The 23,781-nt window shown below is 40.4% G+C and overlaps 1 protein-coding gene across 4 annotated transcripts in view; it reads left to right on the forward strand.

Annotated features, from left to right (window-relative positions):
- APP (amyloid beta precursor protein) overlaps positions 1-23,781 on the forward strand; it is a 364,206-nt gene that overhangs the window by 106,640 nt on the left and 233,785 nt on the right. For all 4 annotated transcript variants that reach the window (XM_074997342.1, XM_074997353.1, XM_074997321.1 and 1 more), the window contains exon 3: positions 21,092-21,221. In XM_074997342.1, the coding sequence (XP_074853443.1) occupies positions 21,092-21,221 (130 nt within the window). The remainder of the gene's footprint in view (positions 1-21,091; positions 21,222-23,781) is intronic.

The following is a 23,781-nucleotide window of genomic DNA, read 5'->3' on the forward strand; positions in this document are numbered from 1 at the left end:
TTTATTTATAAATGGGTAATATACCTTGATTGCAATCAAGGACTTATGCTGTGTCTATCTTTTATATTTTATAAGAAAAATGTTAAATCAAGCTAAGGGAATGATTTAAATACCACTTTTTTCCTTTGTGGCGTGGGTAGCTTACAATGTTAAGGGGACGCATCTTGATCAGTTAAGCAGCAACAAGGCACAAGGCCCACAATCCTAACAAATCCCAGTGATACCATTTCAAAGGGAGTAAAGGACAAATGGAGCATACGATGTGTACCCCTCGCCACCCCCCAGTGGTTCTTCCAAATTAAGGTTATGTATGTGGGTAGGCAGGACTTGACTGTATAGAGTTATCCGACTGTATAGAGTTATTACTGCTTTGTAGCACTGAATCCACTTATTATTTCTAAAGAAAATGTGTAACCTTAATGTTCACGTTCAACCAGAGTTAGTTAAAATAAAACCTGTCTCTTTCTCCTGCGTGTTTCTCTCTCCCCACCCTCATTCTTGTCAATTTTTCCTTTTCTTTCTCTCCCATTAATATGTGAAAAATCCACTCAGGAAAGATGGAATAACTAGTTGGAGAGAGCTGTGAAACTAACTATGCAGTGAAAAGGACTAAGTAAACAAGATGAAATGGTGGTTAAGGCAAAAATATTTTTTTCTATTCTGTAACAGTAGGTAAAACATTTTCAGAGAGTACTGTCAATTTTTTTCAAGATGATCATGTCAGATTGAATGGAAAATACTAGCTATGTTGTGTTCCATTTGTCTGTTTATATATATTCTGTTTTGCTTTAAAAAAAATGCTGCTGTAGCGATCTGAGTAACTACACCAGAAATCATACATTTTACAGACCAAATCCAAGGACTTTGTATATACCTTTAAAATGTAAGTTTAAGTAACTTCAGCAAATAAATTGCAGAAATCTGTCTTCTGCAGATTTGACTATGTTCTGCAAATTTACTTTAAATATCTTTGTCACGTTTAACTTTTCATAGGTAAAAATAACAGTTGATCAGTTTATTTAGGTAGGGTATCTCTTTGGCAGCATACTTCCTAGATCTTACTCTGTTGCTTCAATTTAGTACTAAGCCATATTCAGTATATGCAGTAGTGTATTTTGAATTACTTGGAGCACAATCTCTGTTTCAAAGGTTAAACATATGTTACCATATTACTGTTTTATATTTTTGAACTTAAGCCCTGAGGTGAATTCCATAAAAAAAAATTAAACCCCAGCTCTAGTTATCTCCTGGGATATAACTAAAGCAGAATCTAAATTCTTAGCCTGGCAAATTACCCCTTGGCTAGTTCCGTAGTAAACTCAACAATGCATAAATTAATTAGATTATTAAAAAATGAGTTTCCAGGCCAGTTTGTTTCAGCTCACCCAAGGCCCAAGGAGAACACTGAGAAGTAGGTCATTTTATAAAGTGATGCAGCTTGGAGCAGCTGAATGGAGAGAACAAGTAATATTTTTAAAGGGACTTCAACAGAATGTAGGCTACCTTTTGGGAGCTCATGCTGTAGTCTACTTAATAAACATAACTGTAGCTCATTCAAATACCCATCTGTCCCAATCTGTTTGAAAGATGCAATTAGAGATTTGCTAGATGAAACTTGCAAAACTGACTCAGTTGCTAATATGATAATTAAAGATGAAGTGTAGTTCATTAATATCTAGGAGCTCTCAAACATGCTGTTGTTTGTCAGTAAAACCAGACTCTAATCTTACACCATTTGAATGTTTCTCCAGAATTAAGTTTTGGACTGCTAATTTTCTGCATCTAAACACCTTGTTCTATCCTTAGGCATAAATTGCTGGGAAAAGATGCACCGGAGGAAGAGGGGGATCCAGCAGGGGCAAAGGACGCATGGCATAATCTTGCAATTTATGTCAAAAGACTCTGACATTTCATCTACATGATTATGAGGCCAGGCGTACATGAGTCAAGTGTTTTGATTGCTCTGAAGAAGCTCTTAGAAAAATACAGTCCTGCTAAAGCAACCTAAGTGCAGGACCTGCCACAGTACAGACTGTTGAAATTTCTGTTTACAGTCTATTGACCCTGCCAGGAGTCCTGTAGCAAAGGCAGCTTTGTTTAAGTATCCTCCTAGATACACGTTGCTTTTACCTCAGAAGCAGAACAGGTTGTGATATAGGGCAACAAAAGGGTTTCAGTAACTGCGTAATATGAGAACTGATGGCTGGTTGGGAAGGACAAGATGCCTTCTACTGAGCCTAAAACAAAAGATCCAAAAAGCCCTGCTGCTTTCTGACACCAAAGGATCCCCTACTAGCTGCTGAAAAGAAATGTAATTTAGTAGCTTTGGAAAAAATTAAATATGCTGTTTTAAAATTACTTTTTTAAATGTGCCTTCCTTCGTTTCTTTAGTGTTTTACCATGTTCCTGTGATACACAGGATCAGTGCAGCAGTTTGGTAAATTATTGCAGGCTCAAGGAGTCTAAGGGTTTGCCAGGAAAGAAGACAAGAGTACAGACCCTGTAGCTTATATCTATACCTGATTTGCTTTGTGGATGAAGTTGCAGCATCCATGCACAGAAGAAAAGACCTGATGAATTTGAACAAACATGTTGATTGTAGGCAGGTTTACGGGAGGCAATGCATGTAGACATGTTTAGATTGACCTCTTGCATAGAACTTGAGTGTCATGTAATTGCATTAATTTCAGTCTGTCTCTTAAGAGATCAACCAAATTGGGCAAGAAGGAGCTGAATTTTTTTTCTTATTGGTAGGGGGATTTTTTGGTAGAAACTGGGATATGTTTTGCAAAGTTTGTGTGTGGGGGGGAGGGAACAAACCCCAAACCATAACAATCGTTGGTATCCTGCTGTGTCATCTAGAGATTCCACACTGATTGTTTCAATTTTTGGGAGAATGTGGAGGTAATTTTATGAACAAACGACAGTGGAGCTGTAGAGAATAGGGGGATTACGGAGGAACTGATACTGTTGAAGCAAGCAAAGGGTGATTTTCTATTTGACTCAAATGGACAATGTTGCCTGGTTTTTGTTTTGTTTTAAGACTCCTTTCCCTAGGTGATGCTTTTCTGAAAGGTTGATGTCCATGCCTATTTCCTTGCCAGGAGATTAGATCAATCTCTTGCTGAATCTGGCCAGTTGCTTGCAGATTTTTTTTCACAGCCTTTGCAAGAGTGTGATGATGTCAGTTACTGCTGTTACAGCTTGGAAGGCAGTTGGTATTACACAAACAGATGTTTCTAGGCCTATTTAGGGGTATAGAAGAGAGTTAAACTGGTTTTTGTTCAGATAAGAGGGGGAGGAGGCAGATCTCTTTATATGCAAATTATTCTTAGCCTGGGAACTTTCCAGGGACCAACAGAAAACAATATTGATCAGTTGAATGTTGAGGGTAATAAGGATGGCAAATCAGGTGTAAGGAATGTAAATATAGAATAGTAAATATCTGTGTTAACTTGCCTTCACCTTCATTTGCTTCTGTGCCTAGGTGTTTGTGGGAGACTGAGGGGAGGAGTGTTGCCTTTGCTTGGGTAAAATTATAGAACAGTTGAACTGGAATAGGTTTGACTGAAAATCAAATGCAGTATCGTTAACTCATGTAAAAGCGTAGTGAGCTGGGAAGGTGAGACCTCTCCTTCCATTCTGCAGAGTGCACTGCTGAGGAGAGAGGGAGCTGTGCATTTAACAGAATGCTTGCAAAACTGATGCAACCCCCAACACATAAAAGTGGATTCTTTACAGAAATATAGAAGCATAGTGCTAGAACTGCTGAGCTGAGGAGGAGCACTGATCCCCTTTTGACTCTGCATTGAAGAGAATTCAGTGCCCATTCATACTTCGTACTGCAGACATGTGAACAAAAAGAGCAGCATGCTTCCTGTGTATGTCTTTGGTGAGGAGTAGAAGTCTACACAGGGGTGCATTCAGTTGCTCTCTTCTTTCATTTCTTGTCTGTGTTTTTTATGCAGATCCTGCTTTTGTAAGACACTGAAAATGTTCTTCATAGATTCAGGGCTAGAAGGGGACCATTGTCAAGTCTGAGTTCTTTAAAATATAGTCTTTTTTGAGCATTTTGTGTGTTCTGTTTTACTGAACACCTTTCAAAAACTGTATAGCCCCTGTTCTCTTTCTCCTTACAGATTTTGTCCTGGAAGACTTCCAGATGCCTACCAGCCCAGTATCATAGTTTCCTTATGCTAGGCAAGACATCCTATTGAGTCTAAAAGAGTGCTGGTTTTTTCCTCTGGTTTCCCACAGGTGGTGATTAATGCTCCTGGATTAGTTGTATTATGGTAGGACTCAAGAGCCCTAATAAAGATCAAAGTCCCATTGTGCTAGAGCATGGGTTTCAAACTGGGGGCTGTGCTGTGAAGAAATTCTAGGGGGGGTGTAAGGCGACTCCAGCTCCCCACTTCATCCCCCCCACCACCTCAAGAAAGAGTCCGTTTTCAACCACAGACTCAATTGGTTAAGTACCAGTTGAGTCCTTCCTTCAGCGTGCGGGGCGCTGTGAGCAGCCCCTGCCTTTTTACGTGGGTGACCCTGCAGCCACTATAAAAAGAAGGCAGCTGCGAAGAGCCATGTGGAGTGCCCTCCTGCAAACATGAGTGAGTGAGTGTGGGTTGGGGGAAGGGATGGAGGAGAGGAAAGGAAGATAAGGGGAGGAGGGGGTGCCTGACTTGGGGAGATGTGAGGAGAGGGGCTCTGGCAGCTGGACCTGGATCAGGCTGGCAGGTGGCTTGCATGGTGTGGGGGTGGAGTGGGGTGTCTCTGGCAGCTTTTGTGTGGCAAGGGGGCTTGGGCTCGGGCTCGGGCTCAGGCAGCTTGCTGGGGGGCGGGGGGCTGGCTTGGGTGGCTCGTGTGTGTCTGGCAGTTGGCTCTGGCAGTGGGCAGCCCATGGCTTGGGCAGGCGGCTGGCCCATGTCTCAGGAAGCTGGCCTGTGGCTCGCAGGGCTCTGGCGGCTCGGGCTGGAGACTCGTGGGGCTCAGGCGGTGGGCTTGTGGCTCAGACCTAGGGCCTGTAGCTCGGGCGCAGCTGTGGCTGGCGGGGCTCGGGCATTGGGCCTATGGCTCAAGTGGCTGGCCGGGACTCCAGTGGCAGGCCTAAGGCTAGGGCGGCTGGCCAGGGCTCTGGCAACTTGGGCCTGCGGCTCATGGGACTCTGGTGGCTTGGGCCGGCGGGACTCAGGCCAGTGGTCCCACAGCTTGGGTGGCTGGCGAGGGCTCATCATCCTTCACATTGTTACATTTTTATTAAATTTTTGGACAAAGAAACACGATATATGCTTATTTTTATTTTTAAATAACATTTTATCAATTTTTGAATAGTAACAGAGAGGGAGCTGTGCTAGTCTATACACTATCAAAACAAAAAGCAGTCTAGTAGCACTTTAAAGACTAGCAGAATAGTTTATTAGGTGAGCTTTCGTGGAACAGACCCACTTCTTCAGACCATAGCCAGACCAGAAGAGACTCAATATTTAAGGCACAGAGAACCAAAAACAGTAAGCAAGGAGGACAAATCAGAAAAAATATGATCAAGGTGAGCAAATCAGAGGGTGGAGGCGGGGAGGTCAAGAATTAGATTAAGCCAAGTATGCAGACGAGCCCCTATAGTGACTCAGAAAGTTCCCATCCCGGTTTAAACCACGTGTTAATGTGCCGAATTTGAATATAAAAGACAGCTCGGCAGTTTCCCTTTTGAATAGTGGTGCGAAATTTTTTTTTCAGTAACACACATGCTCTTAAGTCATTAACAGAATGGTCCACTGCATTAAAATGTTGACTGACTGGTTTGTGGATCTGGAGTGTTTTGATGTCTGTTTTTTTCTATTAATGACCTAAAGGTATGTGCGTTACTGAAAAAAAACTTTTGCACCATTCTTCAAAGAGAAACAGCCGAGCTGGCTTTTATATTTAAATTCAGCACATTAACACGTGGTTTAAACCGGGATGGGAACTTTCTGAGTCACTACAGGGGCTCGTCTGCATACTTGGCTTAATCTAATTCTTGACCTTCCCCTCTGCCCCTCCACTCTCTGATTTGCTCACCTTGATCATTTTTTTTCTGATTTGTCCTCCTTGATTACTGTTTTTGGTTCTCTGTGCCTTAAATATTGAGTCTGTTCTGGTATGGCTGTGGTCTGAAGAAGTGGGTCTGTCCCACGAAAGCTCACCTAATAAACTATTTTGCTAGTCTTTAAAGTGCTACTTGACTGCTTTTTGTTTTTATCAACTTTTGTGTTTATTTTAAACTATAAATTGAATTTTTTTGTTAAAAGGGGAATGGATGAAGGTAAAGAAGAGGTTGGGGGGGCGTGAGGGTTTCCCAAGCATCAAAGTGGGGGGGTGATGCCAAAAAGTTTGGGAACCTGTGTGTTAGAGGCAATCCAAGAACGCAGGGAAAATACAGTCCCAAAGAGTTCAAAATCCTAAACTGAAACCATGCAATGACTGTACCAAGCGATGGAGAGTCAAAGAGAAAGAGAGTGAAGATCATTTTACTAATAGCCCATACTTACACAGATGAATGGTGTGCACAATTTCACACCGCTGGGTCTTCTGAACGTTGGTTTGTTTTTTTTTTCCCCCTTTCCGCTTTCTCCAGCTTCATTCACTGTTGCTGTGAGTGTAAGTCCAATTTCCTGTAGGCATCAAGGTACAAGTGACTGGATAGTGACTTTATGGAGTACATGCGCCTTCCAATCATGTCCCTTTGAATGTCTACACTAGGTCAGTGTTAAATGAACCCCACTTTCACTTATAAGTAAAGCCATGGATGTATTTTGCAGGAAGACAATTTAAAACCATGCAGCAGAGCAACAGAAACAGACTGCATTTAAACATTCAAAACATGTCCTTCATGAGTCTGTCCTGAGGCTTAAATCTCACTGCAAGGATATAAAGTTCTTACCTCTCAAGGTTCTCTCTAATATGTAAGAAGGAGCTGTAAAAAAGGACAGCGTAGATTGAAATATTATCTCCTGACACCACAGAATGTCTTGAATTCACACACAACTGACCATATTGCAAATGTCTAGGCAGTTGTTAGTAACAACACCAAGAAAGGACTATTTAGCGATGTCTAATCTGTGGTGAGGACCAGATGCCACAAGCATTGCAGCTGTTCTAGTTCATCTGGGGCTTCAACCTCCATCCTTCAATGCCCAAGCATTCCTTGCTCCCAGCAACAGTGCTGCTTCAGGAATCTGAGGGGTGACCATTTTTGCCATATGTAATGTATGTGGGAACATCAGAACCGCTATCGCAATTGTCACTGCTGGGTGGACATTTAAGGGACAAGAGATGCAATATCCATCCAAAGGTTTCCTTAATTGTACCTCAAAGTTCAGCTACTCAGTCGAAGAAAAAAATCCTGCTTTTCCCTGTAGGTGCTGTTGAACCATCAATTTGTTTGACTTTCTCTGCCTTCTGGCAACTTTATCAAAGAACTTTTTGAGCCCTTAAAATCTAGTTGGAAAAAGAAAAATCTTTCCATCAGCTTCTAATGTGGCATAGGCAAAACCTGTGAGTGAAGATATTTTCCATATTCAGAACATGGTTTAATTATCTTTTTCAAAAAACCCTCTCTAAATCTTCAAGAACACTCTTTTCCATAATCAATTATATAACAGGCACTTTCCTGAAGATTGAATATTGAATGTACAGATTCCTTTGAAATGTGCTTCTAAAATGTTTTCTACCAGATATTTCATTTAGATGATCAAAAGACTTTCCTGACTCTGAAGCCTGAAGATATATTTTTACCTGTTGTAGGTCCATTAAATTTTTCACAGCTCTTTTCAAATCAGTTCTCCTAAGACTTCAATGCATATTTGGTGGTGATTAATGCAATCTAGGCATTTTAATAAATGGTTTATTAAAAAGTATGAAATAGTTGAGCTGGAAGAAATTTTTTGACTTTTTGCACGGGGAGCAAAGATTTCAAATTTGTTTACTTGGGAACAAAATTTGGTTGTCTCCATATTGAGATCATATCTTATTTTTTGTCAAACCAATTAAACTGTTGTTGCTTGATCTGATTTCTTCTGCATTCTATTTTGGACTGTCAGGCGAGTGCTTTCAGGCTTATCCTTTTTTGTACATGACTGCCCTTCACGTAGTTTTATGGGTTGAGTTTGTCCTAGTTTTAATGTAATTAAAGTTTTAATGTAAGTAAAGATGCCATTGCCACCAACAACACCTGGAGCCTCAGTCAAATTTGAGACTTACAAATACTAGAAAAAAAAATTTGCAGATTTGAGATCTGGAATTGATCTCACAGAATAGCACCCGTCCTGTACTAGTGCTGCCTCTTGCTGTTGATGGGTGTGTGAGTTGTGACTGTCCACTTTTTCTGTTTCAAGTCAGTAGAGAATTGAGAATTATAATATTCAATACAGCTGATTTTTGGCAATCCCAAACAGAATTAGATCCCCATTTTGGAATGCAACAGACTTTTCGAGGGAGGATGGGTCAGGGGCAGCAGAAAGATCTCTTAACTTGTGACTGTTATTTTGAGTTGGATAGGACCATCTCTTATCTCTTCCTTTGCTGCTCTGCATAGACTTCAGACCAGAGCACAACAGAGAGCCCATTCAAACTGAGATGGGAACTACTTAGGGTTTTCTCTCCCTTTGAGTATTTCAGATTAAATTGAGAGTTTATTAAGTGAGTGAGTTTTGCCTAATAATTAAGTTTCTCAAGTTTTCCGACTACCAAATGTTTGAGTCAGACGTTCAAAACAAATGATGAAGATGCAAGCTAATTCTTAACTTTTTGTTCTAAACCATTTCATTTAGTCAGTGGTACCTCCATGAAACACCTCTCTTCCGTAATCCAAGATAAACAGTATCCAGGCATTACAGCAGCACCATGGCAATACCTTTCTTCTTCTAATGGGGGGTTTTAGTACATTTTAACTGTCTTCAATCAGCAAAATAGCTCTTAACCATTACATCCTGCTAAAACTTTTTTCTTAATTGAAAGCATGTTAAGACCATGGTTCTGGATGTACAGAAAAATACTTCAGCTCTTCAAATCAAGATATATAAAAATGATTATACATAATGTAATTTTAAAGTACAGTACAAATATGCTTACAGAGAACTTATAGATAGCTTTGAGTTACTGATACAGAAGAGTTTTAGTTTAAATCCTTGCAGACAAATACTAGTTAACTCAAAAAATTTTGTGAATAGTTGAGTTGATGTCATTATAAACGCTCTAAATCTCTTGGGTAACAATAAACAAGAAATGATATAATGAACAAGCGGAGGTTGCTATATTAAAAATAGACAGGGCTGGTGAAAACCAGTGGGCTCTTTGATGAAGGAAATACTGTGCCTTATTATATTGGAATTGACAATAGATGTCTTAGACAAGTATTTGTTTGATATTTTTTTCTAATATTTCTTTACAGCCTTTTGCTTGACTCTATGCAGAGCACAGTGAGTTCTGTCAGTACATATGATTAATAGTGAAGACCCCTTCTAGCAATTTCTGATAGATTTTAATGTGATAGTAATTAAAATATCTCTTTGTAGATATAGATCTGTTAGGTTCGTAGATTTTAAGGCCAGTAGGGAACCATTGTGATTATTTAAACTGTGTTTTGCACAATACAGGCCATGGGAATTCCCTAAATCAGTTCCTACTTTGGGACCAGTTGCTTTAGTTGAACTAGTGTGTATGTGTCTTAGAAAAACATCCAGTCTTGATTTTAAAATGTTCATCATTGGAGTATCCAACACAATTCTTCTGCAGTTTTTCAAGGTTAATTACTCTTCCTGTCAAAAATTGCACTTGACCGTAGAATTTGAGTTATGAACACCTTGGTCAAGTGGAGGTTGTGGGTAACTCTGAAATGTTCATAACTCTGAACCAAATGTTATCGCTGTTCTGTACAACTGAACGTTGACTTGATACGGCTTTGAAACTTTTCAGTACGTAAGAAAAAGCTACTTTCCTTATATTTTTCTAGTAGTTTACATTTAACACAGTACTGTATTTGTATATATTTTTGGCTCTGCTGCTGCCCAGTTATATACTTCTGATTGCAAAAAAGGTGTGTAATTAACTGTTCACTTCAGAGCTCTTGTGTTCAAAACTCTGTGGTTCTACTGTATTTCCAGTCTGCCTAGATTTTGTATTCCATATGGGCTAATTCAGTGCTTCTTCAATTGATGCAATGGGCAACAAGTTAGCAGATCTCATGAAGACATAAGTCGATGGGAGAATGTTTCTCTGTCAACTTCAGTAGTCCACCTCAATAAGAGGCAGAAGCTGTGTTGACAGGGAACTTTCTCCCATTAACATAATGAGGTGTAGCTGTTTCTGTAAATCATGCCAGCTGAAGTTATATAACTTAAGTCACTTGATTAGTGTAACTTAAGTTGATTTAAAAGATTAGTGTTGAAAAGGTTCTTGTTTTGACTTTTTTTAGCTTCTAGATCATAGTCATAGAACACTAGAACTGGAAGGGACCTTGAGAGGTCATCGAGTCCAGTCCAGTCCCCTGCCTTCATGGCAGGACCAAGCACCATCTATATCATTTCTGCGAGATATTTCTCTAAGCTGTTCTTGAATATCTTTATTGATGGAGAGTCTACAGCCACACTAGGCAATCAGTTTCAGTGCTTAGCTACACAAACAGGAGTTTTTTCCTTATGTCCTAACTAAACTTCCCTTACTGCAATTTAAGCCCTTTGCTGCTTGTCTTATCAGAGGCTAAGGAGAATAATTTTTCTCCCCCCTCCTTGTAATACCCTTTTAGGTATATGAAAGCTGCTATCATGTCCCTTCTTGGCCTCTTTTCCAAATGAAACAAACCCAGTTCTTTTACTCTTATCTTAAAGATCATATTTTCTCGCCCTTTAATCATTTTAGTTGCTCTTCTCTGGAACCTCTCAAATTTTTCCACATCATTCTTGATATGTGGTGCCCAGAACTGGACACAGTACTCCAACTGAGACCTCATCAGCACAGTGTAGAGTGGAAGAACTACTTCTCACGTCTTCCTCACAACATCTGTTAATCTTGGTCATTTTCCCCCCCTCCCCCCTTTGAGAGTCTATCAAATTTCTGTTCCCCCTCTAGATACTAGTGGACTGCAATTGCATCACCCCATAATCTTCTCTTTGATTGAGCTTCTGGAGCCTTACACTAAAAGGCATAGTCTTTAATCGTTTTTATGGCTCATCTCTGATCCCTCTCCAAGTTATCAACATCTTTCTTGAATTGTGGATATTGGAACTGAACACAGTATTTCCAGTAGTAGTAGTTCCAGAGCCAAATTCAGAGGCAATGTAACCTCTCAACTCCTGCTCAGCATGTCCCTGTTCGTACATCCATGGATCACCTTAGCCCCTTTTAATGACAGCATTACCATAAGTTTGTTTGTGTTCAGTTGTTTGTCCACTAGTACCCTTACAGTCTTTTACAGTCACTGCTTCCTAGAGCAGAATTCTCTAATCATGTAGGTTTCCTAGATGTGTACCTTATTTTAGTCTGTATTGAAATATATATTGTTTTCTTGCACCTGACTTATTAAGTGATCCAGATTATTTTGTATCCATGACTTATTATCTTCATTATTTAGCTATTTTTTGGTCACCTGAAAATTTTATCAGTGATAACGACGAGAAGTCTTGTGCGTGCATGCCTGCATTTGACGAAGTGGGATTTTGGCCATGAAAGCTTATGCTCCAAAAATGTGTTAGTTTATAAGGTGCCACAGTGCTTCTTGTTGTTTTTGCAAATACAGACTAACACAACTACCCCTCTAATATTTATCAGTGATGATTTTGTTTTCTTCTGTTAGATTTAAAAATCAAATATATATTGTGCTATGAAGCATCACACATTTGACTGAAATACTGTTGCACAAATCAGTGAACAAAAGGCAGGGGTGAATCATACTTCCAGTAATCCTGAAAGTAAAGCTTATTGAAGTGTTTCAGTTTCTTGGTTTTAAAAAAAGATTTTGTTTTGAGAAGTTTTTTTTTCTGCAGTTTTTTAATGAAGAAGAGATCATGAGAACCAAAAGTGTTCTGATTTCAGTTTTATGTTAAAAAAGAAAACATGATGTTTTGAAGGGGAAATGTAGGAGAAAAAATTTTCTTAGAAGTATTGTCTTGTAAACTTTCTTCATGCAGAAACCAACTGATGATCACTTGTGTGGCATATGGAGGATTTTTTGTTCTGTACAAAGCAGGTTTGGATTTATTCATTTTACTATGCCTCCAGTTTTTTGAGAGGAATTCTGCTACTTTCAGAAATAATTTTACACATAAGTCTTTGCCAGATTTGGGCCTACATAATCAAAAGACTTATTTACAGCTAAATTAATAGGATTAAAATTGCATTAAACAGAATCAAGTTGCGGGGGGAACTCATCTCAAGCTTAAAGAGCATTTACGTATGAACAATTTACAGTTTGTCACCTTTTGACTGCCAAAATGTCTTGCTCTTTGTCTTTGCTTTTTTATTCTTAGGCTATAGTAGACTTTGAAGTCAACCACTGATACACAATATTAGCTGTGCCAGTTGCGTAGCTAAAATCGATTGATCTGTGGTTGACTTCCGTGTCTGTCCACATGGTGGAAGGTTGACAGAAGCATTTCTCCCATCAACCTTCCTTATTGCTCACTTCTCACGAGAAGTACAGAGGTTGACATCGACCCCAGGAGTGTCATTTTGCATGTGTGAAATGAAACCCCAAATCATCGACCCTCAGTGGGTTGATATTCTGCTGTAGTGTGACTCTAGCCTTAGTGTAGTAAAATGTTGTTTTACTGCACAGTAATTCATAGGATTAAGAGCATTTAGAACTATTCCTTCTGCCGTAATCCTCTCAAACTAGTAATCTTGACCATCTAGAGGAAATTAGCTCCACAGGAATACCACAAATAAACATGAACATAGTTTCCCTCTGATCTGGAGCAGTTCCTACTTCACTTCAGATCAAATATCTCGTGTAAGTCAAATTGCAGAAACTGTTGCCTCAGTAGGTTCATGTTACCAGTATTTGATTAATTAGTGAAACTGAAACCTAATTTTGGTTATGCGAGTAGGCAAGACTTCATTTATGTGAGCTGCCAGAAGATATTAGGAGTGTAGTAAATAATGTAAAATATACTGGTAGACTTTTTTTTTATTGGTGCTTTTATGTGGATAAATGACTTGTGTCAACAGCAGACTATTCTTACTATTTGGTTCAGTAAAAAGTATTTGCCAACAGCTTAAACTGGAAAAACCTGAGCTGAAATTAGCTCAGACATTTTTTTTTCCTCTTCTTCATAATGAGGTCCACTGATCCATCATACTTGATCTCCATGTAGCCTTGGAGGCAGGTCATTCCTGTTAATCAGAGACAGGAGGGGGGAGTAGCTAATTTGCTAAAAGTCATGTAGCCATAGTAGCATGGGCGGCAGAAGTGACAAACGCTAGTGGCGCAAGTATGTTTCCCATTGAAAAGGGAAAAATGAAAACCCAAAACCAGTAACAGAAAATGTGGAAATGGTAGAGGTACTTAATGATGTCTTTGTTTTGGTTTCGTCAAGAACATCGCTGGTAACTAGCATAGTGAATGCCGGTGGAAATGAGAGAGGTTCAGAAGCTAAGATAGGAAAAGAACAAGCTAATGATTACTTAAGCAAGTTAGATGTATCCAAGTCACCAGGAACTGATGAAATCATCCTGGAATACTTAAAGCTAAACGTGGAGGTATCTGAGCCATTAGCAGTTATCTCGGAAAAATCACGGAAGATGGAAAAGATTCCAGAAGACTGGAAAATGGCCAATATAGTGCCCATCCATAAAAAAGGAGAATAAGACCATCTTATCTATGCCAGGAAAAATAATGGAGGAAATAATTAAGAAATCCATTTGCAAAATCTGGAAGATAAGGTGACAAGTAACAGTAAGCATGGGTTTGCCAGAATCAAATAATGTCAAACCAACAAGCTTTGTGAATAAGGCGAAGCAGTAGATGTGACATATCTAGACTTTAGCAAGGCATTTTATATAGTCTTGCATGACCTTTTCATTAGAGAAATACAACCTAGATGCAGGTACTATAAAGTGGGTGCATAACTAGTTAGATAACCATTCCAAGAGAGTAGCAATCAATGGTTCACATTCATACTGAGAAGGTATAAGAAGTGTGGTGGGGATCAGTTGTTCAATGTCTTCATCAATGTTTTTTTTTTTTTTTTAGATAATAGCTTAGAGAGTACATTTATGAAGTTTGTGGATCATACCAAACTGGAAATGTTTGTAAGTGTTTTGGAAGAGAGGACTATAATTTAGAATGATCTGGACAAACTGAAGAAGTGGACTGAGGTAAATAGGATAAAATACAATAAGGACAAATGTAAAGTATTCCACTTAGGAAGGACGGACCATTCAGTTGCACATAATGCAAAATGGGAAACGACTGTCTAGGAAGGAGTACCACAGAGAGGGATCAAAGGGTCATAGTGCACCACAACATAAATACGAACTAATATTTTGTAACGGTGTTTTTTTTTTTAAAAAAAAAAAAAAAAGCAAACACCATGCTGTGATTTATTAAGTGGTGTTAGCAAAATGTGAGAAATAATTGTTTCACTTTATGCTTATTAGACATCAACTAGAGTATTTGTCCATTTCTGGACACCACATTTCCGTAAAGATGGGGAGAAATTGGAGAAGGTCAAGAGAAGAGCAACGCAAATGATTCAAGATCTGGAAAACATGAAGGAAGATTGAAAAATATTGGGCTTGTTTAGTCTGGAAAAGGGAAGACTGAGAGGGGACATAACTGCTTTGAAGTATTTAAAACGTTGTTACAAGGGGGAAAGAAAATTTATTCTCCTTAACATCTGAGGGTAAGACAGCAAGGAGGGTTTATGATGGACATTAAGAAAAATTTCCTAACTGTGGGGATGGGTTTAGTACTGAAGTAAATTGCCTGCGGATGTTGTGGAATCTCCATCATTGGAAATTTTAAGAGCAAATTAAAGAAACACCTCTCAGCAATGATGTAGATGATGCTTGCCCATGTCGTGAGTGAAACAGAATGGATCTTTTGAGTTTCCTTTCAGTTCTATTATTTTATGAGTCTATGTACCCTCGGGGCTTGGGGAGGGTGTTTGTACTTAATGTGGCTAGTACAGTTCCGCAGCCTGCTACTGCAGCTGCTATTCTCTGTGTGCTAGTTAGCAGGAGTGCGTTTACATTAGTGGGAATCACATTCCTAGCTGATAGCCGGTGTAGCCCAAGAGAGGGAAAGCCAGTGCTTAGACACGATCTGGGTTTTCAGCAGCCTCCCTCCCTGAGCAGGAGAACTTCTAGGGATCTTTGGCAGTACCTCAGCAGCAAAACTCTCCACACCTGGTACATGCTATGCCAGCAGCTTGAGAACTAGTAAGTGACTTGCACGCATCTCACATATAGGAGGAGGAGAGGAAGTTGAAGCACAGTATTAAAGGACCAGGGAAACTTCATGTCTCACTGATGGAGGCATGACTTTTGACTGTGAAGCACCTGCCCAGATCCTCTCCTGTACTTCTGCAGTGGCAGGGAGCTACTGACTGGGATCCAGAGACTAAGGGGAAGGAGAACCGGGGAAGGGGCCCTGGACTCATCCCCTCCCTCTGCTGTACATCAAGCTCCTTCCTGGTCCAGCAGTGGCTCTGGGCTACACCTTACCAACATCAGCCCCAGTATTGTGTCCCAGTGCAGCAAACAAGACAGAGACTTGTCTAAATATCCAAGTTTTGAGCCTGATTCCCTTGTGGTGAAGTTGACTTATCTCCAAACCAAATCCAGGAGTTTCCCTTAGAGCAAGAGTTGCAGGGGAGCCCTCTTTCTGGAGCCATTCTAGAAAAGAATCTTGCTTCTGAGTCTCTTCTTTCCCAGGGCAAGAAACCTGATCAAAAGAGTAACCAAGTACATGAGTCTCTCCCCCACAACACCCTGGACTGTCACTTCTCTCCTGAGCAGGAGACATAAGAAAAGAAGTTTCTCACATTTTCAGACTCCTAGTTGTCCCAACATAAGTTAAAAATAAAAGCTCTCTGCCCATTTCATATTCTAAAGTATCTGATTCAAGGGATTCCTGTTGGAAGTGCTTTTTAAGAGTCACAGAGACAAATCTGTTTTCCCTCAAACTCTAGAAATCTGCTGTGTGTAGCAGGACAGATATCCACAGCACCCAGTTCTCCTGCTCGTCCTCCTTGTGTGCAGCTTCAGGGATCCTCCATCAGCAACTGTTCCCTTCTCACCTTCAAAGAGTGCACCACGTCGAATCAGTGCTGGAAAGACTAGCATGCAGACAGATACTTTTTCTTCTTGGCATGCACACACAATCCCACAGAAGAAGTTCTCCTTGCTTAGAGGAGGGAGGCCAAAACGTCGATTCAGAGCAGAAGACTCGAATATTAAAATATTTTTTAAAAAGGAAATGCCCCTGGAAAATGGACTTTAAGGCAAAAGAGAACTAGGGCTGCATCTACACTACGAGATAAAGTCGAATTTAATTCAGTTAGCTCGATTTTTACCACATGAGTGTCCTCACCGTAAAGACCATTAGGTTGACTTTGGGTGCACTAATCTCAAGATGACAAAATCGCAGTTACCTGATGGGTATAAGCATCAAGCTCGAAATCAGAAGTTGGATTAAACGCCAGTGTTGAAGTGCCATGTCTTAAAATCAAATGTATTAGCCTCCAGAGGTGTCCAGTATATAACCCCCAATGCCTGTCTCATTGCTACACTCTGGCCACTGCTCTCCAGTAGCAGGAAGAGCCTGATTTTTCAAGCAGGAGCAGTGAGCCTTTAGCCATGGTTATGACAGCCTGAGAAATGGCTTCTTTCTTTCTATTCTGTTAGCGGGATGCATGCATCTACTCATTCAAATAGCCCCTACAAGGAGTTCACCACTGTCTGTACAGTTGCTATTTTTTTCTGCGCTGTCTGGTGCCAGCACCTGCCCCACCGTACATGTGTCAACAAGTCTGTGCTGGAGGTCGTGCTTGCATAACATGCCAAGAAACTACTTCTCAGTGGTTTACATTTGTGTGTGAATCCCCTTTTCTCCCTCACAGGCGCCACACAGTCTGGGTCTTTCCTGCACTCAGGCACATCATGTGGGTCGCCCCCAACCCCATAAAAGGATGTGCCTGCTGTTCGGCGCCGGCAATGCTGCCAGTCGCACAGGAAAGAGAGGGCGCTGCTGCTGCTGTGGAGAAGTCTCCTCGGGAGGTTAAGATACTGGCGGGGCTTTGCTGCTGCCGTGGGGAAGGAACAGCTCAACTGGTCATCCAACGACACCCCCACACCCCCTTGGCCCATACCTGGGCTTGCTGCTGCCCCTGGGGAAACATCTCCCAAGCTAAGCAAGCTAAGGGGCTTGCTTCTGACGGGGGAGAGTACTTCAACTGGTCGTCCAGCAACACCCCTCTCCCTCATAGCCCACACCTGGGCTTGCTGTCGCCGGGGGAAAACCAACAGTTCTCTTTTCTGCGATGATGGGAGGTGGGATGGATGACCAGTTCAGAATACAGTTGCTGAACCTGTGTTGCCACTATAGTGTGTGGGGGGGGAACCAAAAATTCTTTCCTTATGCTTCTCAATCTAGCATTCCAGGCCCCTGTATTATTTTCAGGGATTACATTTCGGCAATGATGGGAGATGGGATGGATGGCCAGTTGAGAATACAGTTGCTGCACCCATGTTGGCAATGTGGTACAGGGGGAAACCCCCAAAAATTCTTTCTTGTAATTTTGAGTGTCTTCTGCCTTATTTCCAGGGCTCCACATATTTTCAGGGATCGAGAGGGGAATAATGAGATTGCAATATGGGAAGTTGACAACAAGAGCAGTGACCATACCCAGAATGCTCTTAGCCCCGCTCTAGAGCCTGACACCCCCGCCCTTGAGTCATCACACTCCTGTACTGCAACCCTCTGCTCCAGCCCTCAGCCCCCTCTCGCCCTCAGAACCCCTTGACCCCACTACTGCCATGTGATTTTTTTTTTTTTTTTTTTTGGTTTGTGTGTGTCCATTAAGATGATGTGTGATGCATGCCTGCCACATAAGAAAATTCATTCCTCTCAGGTATGGTAATTTCAACCATATGCTTAAATCTGGGTGACTTCATTGCGGCTTAACCGTGTGTTTGTATTGTCCTGAAGTCTGCATATGCTTTTGTCAGTGGTTTAATTTTTTTTCTGCATAGTAGCCAAATTTCCATTCTTTCTTTGATTTAGTCGATGAACTATGTCAGAAAAATTCTCCAGTGAGATCATTTGTAACATTGCATCATATCTTAGCCTTATGATCAAAGGTATTGTCAATGATGCCATCTGAAATTCAGGTTAAGATGTCTATAGTGGGGGTTAAATTTGGAGCGGTAAACGTTGGTCTCTCAACTATTACCATTAGTCTACATAGCAAAACAAATCTTGTAACTCACTCAGGGCTCCCAGAACTGTTTGTGTGCTTTCAGGTAGTGTTTACCCACCAGTATCAGCTTGAAACCAGCATCATGGAATTCTAATTAATCCATTCTGGTACTGCTGTGAAAATGAACAGGAACAAAAGCATAATTGTACACTCACCTATCAGGAGAAGGATAACAGGAGAACCGAATGGAAGAAATACCCAGTTTCAGAGGGTGAAAAGAACCTTTTATTTCATTCACAATATTTTCACCTTGATTAAAATTCACTACTGTGACACTTCAGGAGATAGAGCAGCAAATTCTGTTGGATTCACTTTTTACTGGTGTTTCATAACTGAACATGGAAATTTGGTGCATTTACCTTGTAAATAGTGAACGCTTAAATCTGTGTGCTGCAGAACAGACATAGGAAGTGGAACACAGCCAGTCCAATGTCTTACAAATATAAAAATATTTGTAACAAACACCACAACCATTTTGTCCATATAGACCCAGAATCTTTAAATATTGTTCTTTGCCTGATGTAAATAATGGTCTGAGAAGCTGAAGTAAAAAATCCTAAACTCTGTTGGTTTTAGTGTTCAAAGAAATAAATCTGATCCATTGTAAAAGAGGAGCTGTTCATATAATGTTGGTAGTACAGTGGTTCAGCCATGGAGATAACATAGTCATTTTTGTCTTCCCATTTTAATTAGTAATTAATGAAAACTCTTGAAATGTGATATACAGGAAGTTATTCACACTGTCAGTTATGAATGTTCTGCATAACATGCTAATCTTTCAGCCTTGAATAACTGTCTCCTTCCATAATAGATGAATAGAAGGTAATTATCCTGGGCTTACATGTAACAAATTATTTAAATGTAATTTATAATGTGCTTTAAACACACAGTCTAAGGTGCAGTTACTCAGTATTTTAATTACAATTTCCTTCAACTGACCATTAGGTGAGAATTGCCTATTCTCTTAATTGTATGATTTAATGTTTATACCACGTCCTACCCATCCCTTCCTTTACTACCTTCCAATTCTGCTTGAATTCGGTTAGTGCTAATCTTAGAGCAGCCTAAAAATAGCACAAATGTGTATTACTACTTATTGCCATTTACATTGTTTTATATTTCAACTTTAGTTGAAGATACACTTCTGATTTTGCTACATCTGGCTTGATTGTGAACTCTTTGGGCAGGGATCATCTTTTACTCTGTACAGTGCTGATCAGGATGGGACCTTGCCCCTGTTTGGGTCGCTACATGTTGTGAGAATGAAAGCAGTAAAAATGATAATTTAATAGCAATCGGGCATTTTTAAAACTCCACCCATCCTCCAAAGGGGTTCCTTCTCTCCAAGGTGTATTCCATTCAACAGCACAGAGTTCCCAACTACAGTAAAACACAACAAAACCCTCCATTTATGGAAGGCAGGATTTTAAGACTCCAGGGCTGTATGTTCTTTCAGGTATCTTAATGCATAATGAGTTGAGAATAGGTTGGAATGGCTGATGAGAAGAGAGGTAAAGGGAAGCTGGTGCCCTAGAAAATTACATCTCAGGATCTACGTGACTGATCACTGATTGTAGTCAGCATTAGAGATGAGTTTTTCACTTCCTTTCAAAAGAAGGTAAGGAGAAGTTAGATTATTGGAAAGTGAATTCACTGTTCATATAGCTAGCGAGCAGGAAAGAATTGTCACCGACAAAGAAGAGCGGACAGTCCGGAAATGACAAAGGAAAAGGGATCGAATGAGTGTCGGATTGAGGGAGAGATGAGATCACAGGTAGGAGTGGATTGGAATCATGGCGATGACAGTCATTTAGTAGTTCCTGTCCATACTGGTGTCAGCACATGTGTGGGTGAAGCACTGTTGGGAAGTGTTTGAAACAGATTGGATTTTGAGATGAGCAATTTAGGAAAGTGAGAAAGGAGGGGATAACAAATAACGTTATTCATCAAATGAATAACAGATTCAGCAAACTGAGTGTGGAGGCAGATGAGGGCTGTGTTGGGAAGGTGATAACTGACATTCGCCAATAGACGTTCTGAATGCAACAGTGGTGGGGAAGAGGAGGGCTTTGAGTTAGGGTGAATTCAAGATTAGACTTGAGAAATGAAGGGAAGTTCAGAATCTTGAGCAGGGGATTGGTGGACTGGTCATTCAGTAGGGGATACTGTAGCTTTTGGTGATGCTCAGCTGAAGAAAATTAAGTTGAACAGCGTTTGATATGTTCAATTCAGGTGGAGATGGAGTCGAGGTGGTGGGAGGAAGTCATTTAAGGTTTTAAAGGAGTTGATAATTATTGGTGGTTGCTTTCTTAATGGAGTGTAGCTTCTGCTTGGTGTATCACGCAACAATGTCAGTTCATGATATGAAATAGAATTGAATGGTGACAGGTATCTTAGAGGTAGCCGTGTTAGTCTGTAGCTTTGAGAACAACAAGAAGTCCTGTGACACCTTATAGACTAACATATTTTGGAGCATAAGCTCTCGTGGGCAAAGACCCACTTCATTGAGTGGTGGTCACATGATATGCAACAGATGGGGGAATGTGTGAAATTGAACATCGCTCTGTTTTTGTCAACGTTATTTAATAACACAGTAAGTTTGCCTTTGATTATATTTGTTCTCGTTTTATTTTGAACATTAGGTTTATCCTGAATTGCAAATTACAAATGTTGTGGAAGCCAACCAGCCTGTGACAATCCAGAACTGGTGCAAGAGAGGACGCAAGCAGTGCAAGAGTCACCCTCACATTGTGGTTCCCTACAGGTGCTTGGGTGAGTAGTTGTGTAGATTTTAAAATCTGCAGTTCTGCTTTCTCTCCATATCTGTTCAAGGTTCATTTAAAACTCTCCCTTCATTGGGAATGGGGAAGGAGTATGTCATATGTTTACATCTTTATATTTCTCCGGGGGAGGGAAGTGTTGTCCTTTGCAGCAGTTCTATAGGCAGTTGGAATTTTGGGGGTGTGTATATACAGATAGAGGCATACATACTTACTAGGAGAAAGGTTGTTTCCTTATAAATGTGTCCATCTTCTGTTTAGAAGTAGTTGTATAATTTTTCCTGTATATCTAGTCAGCTATACTTTTTTGATTTTTGTGCTAAATCTTTCACCATTGAAGCTGATGAGAACATGGCATCCCTGGAAGGAAGAAAAAGGTCTTGCATGTGTAGGCTTTTAAAATACTGTGCCTCCTTACCCACTGTAAAGCAATGTCCCTGTGTTTCTTCAAGATTCTTTTCATAACAGGAGCCTTCTATTCCTTTCTGTGACCTTCCTCTGGTGAAACAGCTTGCTGGCTAATAGTGGTGCCGAGCTAAGTGCTCACTTTTGACACACTTTTTATAAAGAAGGATAGGGAAAAACATAATCATGTTGATTCTTGAGATGTCTAGCTCTGATTTTTCACAAGTTCCTCAAGTATCTGCTATGAAATAAAAAGGGATTGAAATAATAGTAGGGAACTTATAAGGACTATGGTAATGTGGGATTGGGTGTTTTCCAATGTACATCCAAATTCCAGGTGGAGTTTGCCTTTGTATAAAGCCAGCCCTACTAAAAAACTACTGTATGAACCTTAGTTTCCTGCAAAGCAACTATGAACACCTGAAGTTTGACCAGTTATTCAGTCAAGGGAAGGGAGTGATGACAGAAGGCTTGTCGTCTGTAGTCCTTTATTTTTCATGTTATCAGGTGGAAGAGGTACAGTAGGTAGAGTTTTACTATTTCCTTTCTGATATTGAGGTATGGAACAGTTTCTGTAGGAAGAGGCTTGAGACTGAGACTGTTCAGCTTAGAAAAGAGATGGATGAGAGGGAAATGTGGTAGAGATCTGTAAAACCAAGAATGGCATGGAAAAAGCAGATAGTGTTATTTACCCCCTCACATAACACAAGAACAGGGGACATTCAGTGGAACTAACCAGCAGCAGATGTCCAAGAGATATAACAAAGTATTTCAATAACTCATTGCCTGGGGCTTTTGTGAAGAGCAAAAGTATAACTGGGTTCAAAAAAAGAATTAGATGAGTTCATACTGGTTAGGTTCTTCAAGGGCTATTAGCCAAGATGGTTAGGGACCTAGCACAATATTCTCAGTATCCCATAACTTCTGACTGACAGAAGCTGGGACTGGACAGTGGGATAGATAATTATCTCATTCGGTTTGTTCCCTCTGAAACAGTGGGAAGCAGCCATTGTTGGACTCTGGGCTTGATGGGCCAGTGCTTTGACCCAGTATGGCCCTTACATTCTTGTATCTTTCTCGGTGTTTGAATGGTGCCCCCTCCACAATGCTTCATATCAGGGCTTCTGAATGCTGTTGTAGTAGTAATAATAACTGCTGGGAAATTATAGGAAATGTCTGAAGTTTAGTTCCCCTTCACTTGCTTTGGATCCTACTTTTTCCTCAGTAGAGAACAGGCTGTTTAAACTGAGAATATACTCAGTTGCGTGGCCTTCGTGGTGGTGATGGCGGTTTCCGTTAGTCATTGTGATACATGTTAAAATGTTGTGATTTGTTCGCTGAAAGCTGTCTGAGTACAAAATTAATTTCAGTTACAACACTTAGGGGAATGTAAAAGGTGTGAACTGTGTTTTTTTTTTTTAAACTGTAGCAGGAAGACTGTAAGGAGCAGCACTGATGATAAACCGTTTAATTCTTTGCACACGTTTTGGATTTTGACTTAGAAACTTGTTAACAGAAACAGCACAATTTGGAGAATGCAGTCAATGGCTTGTTCCAGTAGTTAGTGGTGTGGTGGGAGCATATGTTCTAGTGTTGTCAATGTCTGGACCTGCATAGTGTACATTTTTTTTCCAAATGTGGTAAGGAGAGCAGCACTTTAAAAGTGATTAACACGGATTCTACAGCGGCTTGTGAAAGGATGCTAAACATCATTAGAAACGTTCTGGGTGAGGAAATGTCTAGGACTCGAGGGATGTGCTGTTTCTGGGTTTTGCTGGTTTTCCCCGTGTTCCACAAGATGGAAGAAGAAGACGGTTCAGGATTTCTAGAATGGGCTCCTGCAGATTGTAAAAAGCAATTTATGAACCACAGATGTTAAATACGGAACAGAACTGATGAATTATCCAGATGCAGATCTCTTTGAATAGTTTTCATTTAAGTACACTTGCAGTAATTCAAGTATGTGATTATTTAATATAGAGAGAGATAATCCAATGCATTAAAGGAGTTAAACACCCAGTTGACACTGATGACTCACTATGGTCCAGGTTTTTAAAGGTCTTCAGGAGCTTGACTGGCATTGAAATCAATGGGAGTTAGGTGCCTAAATACCTTTACAAGTGTCCACTTCACCCGTTATTTTGTCT

The sequence above is a fragment of the Carettochelys insculpta genome, chromosome 1 (genome assembly GCF_033958435.1).
Source record: "Carettochelys insculpta isolate YL-2023 chromosome 1, ASM3395843v1, whole genome shotgun sequence".
In the NCBI taxonomy this organism is placed as follows: Eukaryota; Metazoa; Chordata; order Testudines; family Carettochelyidae; genus Carettochelys; species Carettochelys insculpta.